This window comes from Lycorma delicatula, chromosome 12 (genome assembly GCF_047948215.1).
Source record: "Lycorma delicatula isolate Av1 chromosome 12, ASM4794821v1, whole genome shotgun sequence".
NCBI lineage: Eukaryota > Metazoa > Arthropoda > Insecta > Hemiptera > Fulgoridae > Lycorma > Lycorma delicatula.
Window position 1 is genome coordinate 814,656 of NC_134466.1, and position 13,001 is coordinate 827,656.

Genomic DNA, 13,001 nt, shown 5'->3' on the forward strand with positions numbered 1-13,001 from the left:
TTTGAAATATACTCTCTTCCGTATCTTCTAGTTCATTACAAAACCTACTCCTGACTGCCCTTTATTTAGAGCTGTGTTAATTATTCTAAAATCATCTGACCAAAAGTAGTTGTAACTCTTCTAACTGAACCTCACTAATTCCTACTACATCTACATTTAATCTATCCATTTTCCTCCTTAACAATTTCACACTTCAACTCATAGAATGTTATTTTTTAATTTTTTGGTGACCCCTTCCTTAGTAGTCCTTACCCAGAGATCCGAATGGGGGACTAATTTACCTACGGAGTATTTTTCCAAGGAAGGCAAGGCACCTTCCTTGATAACCCTTCATGTAACAAAAATGGAGATCATCTTTGTTACATGAAAATGCAGAGAACTACATTTTCTTGGAAAAAAATAGCTGTAGTTTTCCATTGCTTTCAGCTGTGCAGTACTCGGAAGATTAAGTGATGTTGATATGGCTATTAGTCCTGATCTACGCCCTTAACAACTACTGAAAGAGCCGCTGCTCTCTTTCAGGAATCATTCCTTTGTCTGGCTCTCAACAGATACCTCTCCGATATGGTTGCACCTTTGGTCCAGTTACTCTGTATCACTGAGCACTCAAGCCCCCTCACCATCAGCAAGGTCTCATGATTCATAGAGGGAAGATTCATTCATAATCTTTAAAAAATAAATTAATATACTAAATTGTTTTTTATCAATTTGAATGGAAAAACAATGTGTGTGCATCTATATTTCAGTATGGAAGAACCAGACTGAAAATTAATAACCAGGCAAAGAGTTAAAGTCTCAAAATATAGTATTTTTTGTAGTATAGGATTGTTTTAAACAATTATAATATTGTCTATTTGAAGATAAAAACCATCTTGATTAACAAAAGTTAAATAAAATGTAGGTTTGAAATTGCATTAACACTTTTCAAAAATATTTGTTTACATCATTTAAGTAAGTCAATAATTCTAATTATTGGGTTTCTCTTAAAAGCTGTTTATTTTAGGAAATTCTGATATGAGAACATATTTTACACAATGATCTTCCTGGGACTGCAGTAGTTATTCTTTAATCCCACACCAGTAACACTTTTTACTAAAATTGATGTTATTTCATCTTGTTTTTGTTGTAAATGTTGGTATTTTCACTTACTATCACTTTTTTAGATGACGTTCGAGATAGTTGACCTAGAGACAAATAGGTGACCTAGAGGAATACATTTGAAACAGCAAAACCATAGTTTTGACTTTCATCGATGATATAGAGTATAAAATTTTTCCCATAGATCCTATGTTGCTATCTCAAATAATCGAATAATATCTGCAAACAATTGTCAGATTTTCAAATTTCAAACATGGTATTTGTTAGTAGGTTGAAGGCTAACTTTTGCATACATCAGGTATATATTCGATCTAACAGATCATGGTTATTCAGAAATGTATTTGTATATAAAGTTTGCCTGTTTGTTTGTTATCGCATCATACGAGAACCAATTGATCGATTACTTTGAAATTAGCAGGATACATTTGAGTTATTCCAAGGAAGGTTTTAAGCCACTGACCAAGCCCTAGGCTCCCTTGAAGGTTAAAGATATTTGTTATTTCTTTGCCCCCAAGAAGGGTGAAGTTGTGAATTAAAAGATATTCATTGAGGAAAAAATAGATTAATTCTTTTTACTTCATTGTTATATTTCTGTCACTATGTCAAAGAAATAAGTTATTAATTTTTCGTCTTATTAAAGATGCGTATACTTCAGTTATCATAATTATTATTATTATTCTATCTTTTGTTTCTATAAAGCCTGAATAATATAATTATTATATATCAGTGTTATCCTCACAACCCTGAGGATAACGTAGAGTATGGGCATCTAGGGGGTGGAGCCCTCTGGGTAGATAGGAATGGCATCCAAACCAAGCTCTATGGTTGTCCAGGGTGCCGGTCGCCATGACAAATTGGGAATGGCAAGCAAAGCGAGTTCTGTAGCCACGGGGTAGGCCCCTTGGCACTGGGAGGCCCTGAGGAGCCCCCAGATGGCTTTTGGATTCACCTGAGATGACCTGAGCCCCAGTGGTCAGGTTCTGGCAGACAATTTTTAATCAAATTTTTACATATTTTTTAATATTGAAATAATTCTTGTTTCAGTTTTTAATAATTCTTGTTTTTCTGCCACATTTCAGTCTATTTTGTTCAAATAAATGAAAAGTAAACTTTCTTTTCAATCTACATTTTTGAGATAATCTTTTCTTAAAATTAAATGTTCTAAAACGTTTGCTGCAAAATTTTATTTGTGGCAATTTAATAAAATTAAATTAAACTTAAAAAGTTGTGTTTTGCTATACCATTTTTGTTTTACGATAATTATTTAATTAGTAGAGCTGATGTTCTGGGACTTGTTTTATTCAATTTTTCAAATAAAAAGCAACATGAAACCACAGATTTACCCGCTTAAGTAACAAAAATTTCAGTATGGCTTCATTTCACCTTTAGAGGAGAAATCCAAGCAAAATTTTTCACAAGCTGTAACTCAAAAATGAACAGTTTATATAAGTGAACTCATGTTTATATAAGTTTTTTTTTAGTTTATTTTCACTTGTCCTTTAAAATTCTTTCCATTTCTTAATGAAAGATTCTATATAAACAACATATTCCACAATTTATACAATGCAGTATATATTTAAAGTATAAAGATTTTAAGTATGATGTCTTCTGTGGCATTACATTGCTTTTAATGTTGTAGTTCTGTTCATCATATATAGAATAAGAATAAAATAAATAATAATTCTTGGGTCTTAGACAAAACAGTAAATTGTATCCCATCCACCTAATAATTCCACAACACCTCAAAATGTCTCAATAACCATAGGTCACTTAATGTTTTTAATGTTTAACTTCATGGCGTTTGCATTTGTACAGACAAACAAGGAAACTATCAAAGGATAAGAATATATATATATATATTATATATATAAGGATAAGAGTATGAATATTTATGGGTATTACCCATAAAGAAAATAAAAAAGAAACATAAATTGCAGTTATAATTCTCAAAGTATAGAAAAAAATCTTTTTTCATATATACATCTCATTTTGAAATGTTTATTCCTTATTAGAACAATAGAGGCCGAGTTTGATTCTTTTCTGAAATTCTATTTAACAGTAATGTTAAAACAAGAAAGATTCAAAAAATAAAATAATATTTGGATGTTTAAAAAAAGCAATTCAAAAATATTCATTCTTTAAAAACTCGTTCTTAAAAACATTTTTCTATATGGGTTAAAATTTAAATTTAAATATTTACATAAAACAAAAATAAAAATCATTGGGGCCAGGATTATGGTTTATTGTGGTGTTCTTGCAATATTTTTTAAATAGTACTCTATCATAAGACACAACTGTGAACAAATAATATAATGAAAATAAAAAGCAATGGCAGGTTACCAAAATTTGGGCATTTTTTTAAAAATTAAAAATTTATTTTGTGATGTGTGATGTAACTTGTTTAATTTATAGTAAATCTGAGACTTATCTGTAGTCTTCCAGTTTCAGAAAACATTTACTATAAACTTCCTTTGTTCTAAATTTGTTTGGCTTCAGTTTTGAAGGTGTTTCTTTCTGATGCCACTCATTGATCCAAAAAATACCTATCCGTGCTAGGATTCAAACCCAGAAACTTCTAGAAAAAAGTTGAAATTACTGCACCATTCTGTTGCAGAGTTGGCATTATTCTATCGTTTTGTTTTTCAATGCTGTTTTTCTTGTCTTCTTTTGTACATTTGTCTTCATGTACAATTTTGTACATGAACATTTTGAGATAAGGTGAAATAAGCTACATTAACCATCTGCAGTCAACTGTCTTTCATAAGAATTTCAATTTTTGTTTCGGTGTTGGAGTTACAAAAAGAACAGTTTTCATTATGAATAATCTTCCTTTTTTGAACATGATACACCCTTTTGCATATTTGAATCATTTATTTAAAAACTCACTACCATACATTTCCCTTAATTTGCTAATAAATTTCTCCTGGCAAAGCTTTCTTAAAATTTTGGATACAGATTATAATTTTAATTTCATATTTTTGAGAAAACAATGTATCATATTTCAATACCAAGCATATACTATATAAAAATTAAAATAATTAACAATGAAACACATAGAATGTTAATTTTAAATAGAATATTTATTTTTTCGGTTTATATTTTAAACATATAATAGCTTTATCAATTCTCTTTAGCAGCACTTTATCAGTCTCTTTTTGAAACAATGTGTCAAAATTATTATCTTTTATAAACATTTCAAATAGCCTCTTGATTATATTTCTGAAACAAAAAACATATTTATTTACCTAAAGTCAATGTGTTATAACAACATTGTAAAAGAAAAGGTAAACTTAAAGAATGCCTGGTGGTTTTTTTTTTTAAAGACGAACCTCTGATCAAACTCAAAATAGAATTTTTATTTTAATTCTATTTTCCTTCATTATTATTTACTAATTTTTGTTGAAATGCAGATCAGAAAGAAAACTGTAATAAAATTAGCTATTTACCAAGATGAAGTGGTTCCTTATTAGAAATTTCGTAAAATATTTTTTACTGAAGTCAATTTCCATTCGTATACAGTGATTTGGATGATAATGGTTTTTCCTTATAAAACAGAGTTTAAATCATTGCAATGATTATGCTGATAAATATACTTTTTGGGTACAGGATGCAGTAGCAGCAGCAGAATAGCTCACTACTGCTAACACACATACATAGACTAAACTATTCTAGAATAATTCTACAGAACGTATATGAACGTGTTTAACATATACTGTATAATAAACTGTGTACTATGCCAAATGGTTGTGCGAAAATCTGCAAAAGTCTGTGTGTGTGTTAGGCAAATGCAATTACTACTATTGGCTTGTCAGGCCTGATGTAGCTACAGACATATTGCATTGTAAGTATAAATATACTTATTTTGTCTGAAACAGACTTAGGTCAACCACTCCTGAGACATGTGATTAATTGAAACCCAATCACAAAGAACACTGGTATCCAGAGTTTAGCATTCAAATCCATATAAAAGGAACTATCTTTACGAGAACTCAAACCTTAGAACACTAAACTTAAAAAATAAGTGGTTTTGTAATGGCATATTTAACTACTAGATTAACTCACAGGTTGGTTTTTCTAATATCTTAAGTTGAAATATTGATCTACCAAACAATTGAGCTAATTTCAAACTAGATGCTACTGCTTTTTGACTTTTCTAATAATGCACTTAAATAATTGTTCGTATCATATGTTTATTAAATAATAAAATTTATAATTTAGTATCTTTTGAAATTCTTTCATCATTAAGTTAAAACTTGCGCAGAGTTACAGCCATAAATGAATAGATGCCATTTTTTGAGGACTAGAATTGTTATGGGCATATAACCAAGGAAGTTATCACCTAAACAGGTACAAGTAACAAAAATGTCAAACGTCTAATCTACAAAAAATTTGTTAAATAATCTTTAAAAAATTTAAAAACAGTTATAAAGAAGAATAAACAAAGGTTTGAAACAAGGAATAAACATTGGGTTATAAACCCAATAAAAAAAGATCTCTTAACCAATTTGTATAAAATCCAATCGTTCAGAAAAATAAAAAAACAAGTAATTTAGATTTAGTTAAAGGGGTTGGAAGTTACATTAAAAGGCAGAAAAAATGTATGGTTAAGAAATATAAAGCTTTTCAATTTCATTCAGATTATCACCTAAAATACCATCAAATTCATTTAAATTTCCAACTTGCTATTGCATCATAAAAGTACACAGCTAAGAACAATATAATGAACATTTGTTATACAGTAATTTATTATTGAAAGGTGTTATTGGAGCATCCCCGATTGAGATTATGAACCTAAAACTGCAACTTTTTACTCAAAATGCAAATAAGAAATGGAGTACAATCAAATTATGTGTGAAGGTTTGCAAATTGTTACCTTGTAGCCATGTTAGCATCATTTATAAGCACAGCTGAAGCATCAAATATTCGTTTTCTTGTTTCTTTATAAGCAGGTAATGTAAATAAGAACTGAACTTGAATAATTGTTACAATACAAAGAAGTAGGCGCGCAACTGCTGTACGAATCAGTGAATTTTTATGGCTGTAAAAAATGGTAACAATTAATTACAATTTAATTTAATAAAAAAGATCTTTTTCTTTATGAATGTGTAAATAAATATTACCTCAAGGAAAATTCTGTTTGTTTACTGAAAAAAAAATTAAGCTTCCCAACTTTTCAAGAATTTCAGAATATAAATAGAAGGTTTTAGAAAATATCACTTGTATATGTGTCCATCATCAGCATTTAACTACCTTTAGATTCTTAAAGTCAGGGTTTTTTTCTCAGTATTTTAGTTACACAGCTCCACATATAAGGAGAATTTCTCTTTAAAGTTAACAGAATAAGTTCATTAAAGGTGTAATGTTTTAAATCTGTCTGTTCATTTGTTGCTTATTTTGAAGTGCTCATGTCATTCTCGCAGTTTCTATATTCCTTGTGATTAAAAATTTCTTTTATAAAAAAAAAATATTAAAGTATAAAATATTACTTTGACCGTACTAATTGGATGAAACATTAGCTTACTAATATCCAATCAAAAAAATATCATTAAAGCAGTATAAGAAGCTAGAGATCTGCATTTTCTACACAACATTCTTCAATAGCTTATTCCTATATGAAAAAAAGGTTTTCCACCACCATTAAGTCTTTATGTGAATACTGCGTATCTGCAATAATAACATTGTACTGACTCTCAATCACTAGAAATCCCAGTTCCTCTACCCAACAACAGATTACGCGTCATCAAACATTTGTGCTATATCTATTACATCACACAAAACTGGAAAAGAATCAGAATAATAAAGTGCTGCCGAGTGCGTGATGAAAAAAAATAAGAAAAGCTACTATTTATGAAGTTATGTGTAATTTTGATCAGAGTTAGTATTTAGTGCACTCATGAAGTTTACAGTATACACATAATTCTGGGTGGTTGTATTTATCAGTATATTATTTTGTTAGCTTGATGTACAATTGTAGATTGAAGATGTATTTTTTGAGCTGTATTGAAAGTGGTAGAATAACATTTTTTTCCTGAAAATGTTGAATTTTATAACTCACGGGTTATGAATTTTTCTGTTACTGGGTGTGTTCTACATACAGTATCCAGCATCCAAAAAGGGATGCAACCTTGTAGAAGAATGTTTCCTTCTTTTGTTGGAGATTTAAGAGAGATAAATTGAGAAAAAACAGGTTATACAATTCAGCAGAAAATATTCATTGTCTCCAAATACATTAGATATACTAATTATATCCAGACTCAGAATGCCTTCCCAGAAAAGTATGTTGTGGATAGACCAAACAAGTCCTCCATCAAGTGACTTATGACAAGTTCCAAGGGACAGGTAATGTGGCAGATGCAGCCAAAAGTAGTCGACCAATCACGTTGATCAAAGTGGAAGCTGCATATTCTGTTTGTCCCAAGAAGTCTGTGTGATGCTTATCTATCCAGTCTGGTCTCTCCATTGGTAGTGCCCGCATGGTATTAAGTGTTTAAAGATGTATCTGTACAGAATTTGTGTTGTTCACGAGTTGTTACCTGCAGACACTGGAAAACATATAGCTTTCTGTCGGTGGTTCATATCATCTGCAACGCCAGACTGGGAAGAACTCGATTGATTTTGTTCTGACATATGTCATAGTTCCACCTTGATGGATATATGAATGCACAGAATACACACATTTGGTGTATGGTAAATCCACATTAGCTTCAAGAGTCTCCTCTGCACGGACAAAAAGTGGATATTTGGTGTGAAATTTCAAACAGGCGAATCTTCAGGACATTCTTTCACAGCACAGTGAAAAGTGAGCGCTATGTACAGATGGTGCAACGATTTGTAAACACCGTACCAGCAGACTGGCTTGAGTACACATGTTTTCAGCAGGACAATGCTATGGCTCATACAGTGAACAAAACTATGATTTTCTTGGATCAGTGTTTTCAGGGACAAATGATATCAAAGGGATGGTGGCCTCGCCAGATCTGATTATTCCCTTCTGACGTTTTCTTGTAGAAGTGCCTTAACGATGCCTCTCATAAAACTCATCCTCACCCCATTCATGAACTGCGTATCGAAATTGAACAATGTCTCACTGGAATTCTTCAACAAGTGTTACAATATGTTACAGCATGCGAAGTCTTATTCAATTGTGTAAATCGCTTAATGGAGGTTATTTTCAACAAATATGGTAACTTACTCATTTTCCCATAAGGTTGTGCCATTTTTTGAACACTGTATTACATGTAATCTTCTTTCTTGAAAACATCGGTAATTTTATTGTTCTAGAAAGGTAGTTTTAAACTGGTATGATTGCATCAATTAAGCAATGGTATATTTATGAAAGATTGTATGTTTGTGTTGTAGAGATTGATTAGATGTGCTATGGTTTAGCACATGCTAAATATGGCATAGCACATGCTATGCTAAGTTTATCTTTTATGATAGGGCTTGCTGTTAAACTTTGAAGGTTTGATGATAAAAATAAAGAGAAATAAAGTTAAAATCAATTAAAAGTAAAAAAATTCATGCCTTTTAAATGCATATGAATATTTTCATTTGACAAATTTAAAAGATTCAGTCATTAAAAAAATTCAAACAGCATAATACTTTTTTTCATTACTTACAATGGTCCTTTTTCAACAATTGCACGTACTGAACTATTCGGTGGTATGTAAGTAACCATAGTGTCTAAAGCATCATTTGCATCATGTCGTATAAATTTATTTGTATCAGCTGTCCTCTGAAGTAAGCTTTGTACTATTTCATCAAACTCCTACAAAAAAAGATTTTTTTTAAATAAACAACAAATAGTTTATGATTCATTACATTAGCATATACTTAATTTTTGTTAAAAAGTTAAAAAATAAATATCTTTAAATCGCTACTACATGTAAATGGCCACTCTCAACAAACATTCAAACATTAAGATGTGATATATGATCAGAAAAAGTCAAAACATACAATAACCAAATGTTTTTTTCAAAAAAATTGATGTAAGAATATCAATATTTCTAAAAATGGATTTAGAGATTCTTAAAAATACATGAAACTCATGACAGGATTTTTCTTTTTTAGAGATTAGAAAGCTGAGCTTTATCTGCTGTTAGGCACTTCAATTAGCTATTTGGCTTACCGTACCCACAGGGTAGGAAAAGGAATCTCTGAATCCTGTCTGTCCATAAACAAATTGAGCACAACACAGTCGTCGAAGCGTGGCTGCATGCTGCTTAGGTGGCTTTTAGCGACGTTTCGACGGCAGTAATGAACAAGTAACGAAGGTTAATTTCACTCGGGACTCCATGATAGAGCTGAGCGGGAGTAGGCGTTTATTCTCCTCTCCCCGGTGGACCAGACCAGAGTCCGTAAAAGTTTTTACTCATGTTGAGTTTGTAGCTGGGTTCATTAAGGGAACTAGGTCTAAATTTCGTTGTTGCGATCTACACTTTTAGTGGGAAAGTTGTTGTTATAGCCTCCAATTCGAGACATTCACTACATTGGTTCATTAAATTGTTAGAACTAGGCGCGGGGTCTTCGATCTTCCACGAGTAGGTTTCTAGCTTAGTTCCTGAGGGCAACGTGGTAGCTTTAGGTGTCTGTTGTCTTCTTCGGAAGTCATAAATCTAAAATCTGCTATCAGAGTGAATTTACTGATGTAGATGTCCCTCGGCACATCTGCATCGGTGGCATCTCACAAGGCCGGACTGAACGCTGTGGAACGTGATCAGTTTGAGGGCGAGAAGATGTTCTCCGTTAAAGCCACTACTGGCTAGGAACGGAGGGGGTGGTGTAGCGACCTGACACGCTACGAGGTGGGATCTTCTCCCCTCAGGGGGGGAATCAAGATGTCCATAGACAAGCTTCCTCATCAAGATTCCAATAATGTACTTGCTCTTCAAGTCTAAGCATTCTCAGCAAAGAGAGAACCTAGTAGAGTTAGATCTGATAGAATCAGTGTTAGATCATAGAATCAATTATGGAGAAAGGGGAATTAAGAAAAGTGATCAGTGATAAAAAGGATGATCAATCAATTAATTAAAATATGATTATCATTTCCTAAGAACCAAAAATTAAAACAGTAATCTAAAATATAAACAGGGAGATTTTTGCCTGATTATAACTGTATGTAACCAAGGTAGCAATAGTTATGAATCCACAGGTTAAAAGAATACATCGTCCTATCCTAAGCCTGAAATAAAAATATTCATATATAATAAATGTTCCTGGCTGTATAATGAAGATAATTTTTAAAAAAAGAAGCATTTCTAAGTAATGTTGGATATTACAGTCATAAGGATATATATATATATATATATATATATATATATATATATATATATACATAAGAGAGAGAGAAAGAGAGCTTGAAAATTACAGCCATATAAAGAGGCTGGATTAAATGGTATAAAATAAATTACATGAGGAAAATAATGTACTATGTACAGTGTGAACACTTGGAAGGGAAAATTACTGACTTAGCAAATAATTTAAGAAATTCCCTGTAATACTATATCTCAAAATTACAAATTTCATTATTATTAATGTTTACTGCTATATTCTACTCTCCATATGATTTTAAAGTTTAATTAAAATCTGATTTTATTATGACTGTCATTATCCTCATTTCTGCCAGATTTAATTAGTTTTCTTTCCAAACTGGAATTTCTATATTGAATAATTAACGGCATGGAATTTACTGTTTAATCTGACACAAAATTTATTTTCTTTAAAACAATACCATTAACAAATTTTAATATTTAATTTATTATCCCACTTATCTATCCATAAATCAAAAATATATTAAAAATATGTACTTACTGGACGGGTGGTTGATTGCATTGTACGGAACAATTCTTTGCAAGCTTGACATGCATACCTTGCTACATGCGATCTCGTTGTACGTAATAAAGTACATAGCATTTGATTCACTTTAGTCATATGTGGCTCCAATAAAAGAGGTTCAGTCCTGGATACTTGAACTAACGTTCCAAAACCTTGCATTACTATTTCCCTAAAAAAATGAATGTTTTATACACGCACAAGTCATGTCTTACACATATATAGCAGAAGAAATATATTATTGGTCTTGCTTTTTACAGATTATAATTCTAATCAAATCAGATAAACACAATAAAAGTTATATATACTGATTTCTTTTATATTTCACAAACTTACTAGTAAATCATTAGCTTTATTATCAAATTGCACAAAATACAGTTAAACTAGATAATATATCTTTCTCACATCAAAATATTCAAAGTAAATTAACAAAAGCACTAAGCTTTATCATATTGTCTCTTTAACAATTAAAAAACAAAGTATAATTCACCACAATGTAAACTGATTTAAAAGGATACCAAACAACAAATAAATGTAAAAATCCAGATGCATACAGAATTGCAAAAGTGTTTTTTATATGTGAAAAACTATTACCTGTATCTCTATATAGAAATACAATCTCCCACAACACAAAACACAGTATAAATTTCCTGATCAGATCATGTCTATAAATTACTCGTATACATATATAACATTTACAATTCATTTACTACAAGAGATAATTTATATATATATATACATAACACAACAACAAAAAATCCACTATTCCAATCCATAACAAACAGCTTCATTTGAAATCATTGGCATACATTTTGATAAAGATCTTAAATATTCCAAACTTAACATGTATAAAAAAGAATAACCAGATTTCAAACTATATACCTATGCAACCACCCATGGTAGTAAATGAAATTTTCTCAAATTGAAAGTAACAGTCCTAGAGTTTCAAATATCATTCGCCACATTGCAATACTAGCATTCAAACATACGCTAACCTTGGTTGTAAACAACATATCTATCCAAAAGAAGGCATTTTGTGTTCTACAATTTGACAAGACAGTCCCCATTCACTGAGCATTTCAGGAGTGATCCTCAATCAGCTAAGAAAATTTGTCTTTGATATAAACAATTTGAAGAATTGTGATGTTTATGTAAGGGGCAGAGTACAGAGTTTCCAAGCACTTCAGAGGAAAATTTACATTGAATTGAAGAGTTTTTCAGCATCTCACTCAACATCCACTGGACAGGCTTGCCAAGAACTTGCATTCCCTCATATGACTGTTTGTGGTGTGTTAAGACAACCACTTGTATTTCAGGCCATACCGATTACAACCGGTACAAGCTCTTCATGTGGCAAAAGAAAACAAATATTTCTGTGATATGCTGTTAGATTTATGGAAGACAATGAAGGTTGCCATTATTTTTAGTGATGAAGCTGATATTTTTAGTAAAGTTTCATGCTACAATGTTCGCATAGGGGACTACTATATACTCGTAGATTGTACAATAGGAGCAAGATTCACCAAAAATTAATGTTTTTTCATGTTGTTACACTTACAAAACTTTATATCCTTTCTTTATTGAAGGGAAACACAGTAACAGACCATTTTTTTTTTGAGATGCTTAAGAACTGGCTTTCTCCACAAGATGCAGAAGAATTAATTTTTCAGCAAGATGAGGCTTCGCTCCATTAACTTAATGGAGTTCATAGTTTTCAAAATTAACTGGTTTCAAAACATTAACTGGTCACTAATTCGCTGGTGTACGAAAGCCCAAGACAGTACACTCGCTCAGGGTTATTATTCTCTTGGCTCCCGAGATCCCTGGACATTACACCTTGTAACTTTTTCTTGGGATATGTGAAACCAAGTATTTATGTTCCATCATTAGTTGTTGATTTGGATGAGCTGAAATCCAGGATCACAGCTGCTGCAACTTCTGTAATAGAAGATAGTCTGTAAACATGTTTATGAAGAATTCAGCTTTTCTTGATGTTATCCGTGCAATAGATGGAGGGCATATAGAATATTTATAACTTGTAAGTGAAATTTTAAACATTTTTGAATAGTATG

At 31.3% G+C, this 13,001-nt stretch overlaps 1 protein-coding gene across 1 annotated transcript; it reads right to left on the reverse strand.

The window, feature by feature from the left end:
- Nucleotides 1-4,178: 4,178 nt before the first annotated feature.
- Nucleotides 4,179-11,091, reverse strand: LOC142333317 (TOG array regulator of axonemal microtubules protein 2-like). The gene is made up of 4 exons (XM_075380339.1): nt 10,909-11,091; nt 8,718-8,866; nt 5,972-6,136; nt 4,179-4,317 (listed from the first exon to the last, which is right to left on the reverse strand). The coding sequence occupies exons 1-4, from the start codon at nt 11,089-11,091 to the stop codon at nt 4,179-4,181; spliced, it is 636 nt and encodes a 211-aa protein (XP_075236454.1).
- Nucleotides 11,092-13,001: the final 1,910 nt, after the last annotated feature.

Bases quoted from the DNA above. Each gene is read 5' to 3' on its own strand.
- LOC142333317 (XM_075380339.1), bottom strand. From the start codon at position 11,091: ATGCAAGGTTTTGGAACGTTAGTTCAAGTATCCAGGACTGAACCTCTT. The intron at 8,867-10,908 runs GTAAGTACATAT...CTTTTTTTGTAG, and splicing joins TGCAATCAACCACCCGTCCA to GAGTTTGATGAAATAGTACA. The intron at 6,137-8,717 runs GTAAGTAATGAA...CATTTTTTACAG, and splicing joins ATTGTTGAAAAAGGACCATT to CCATAAAAATTCACTGATTC.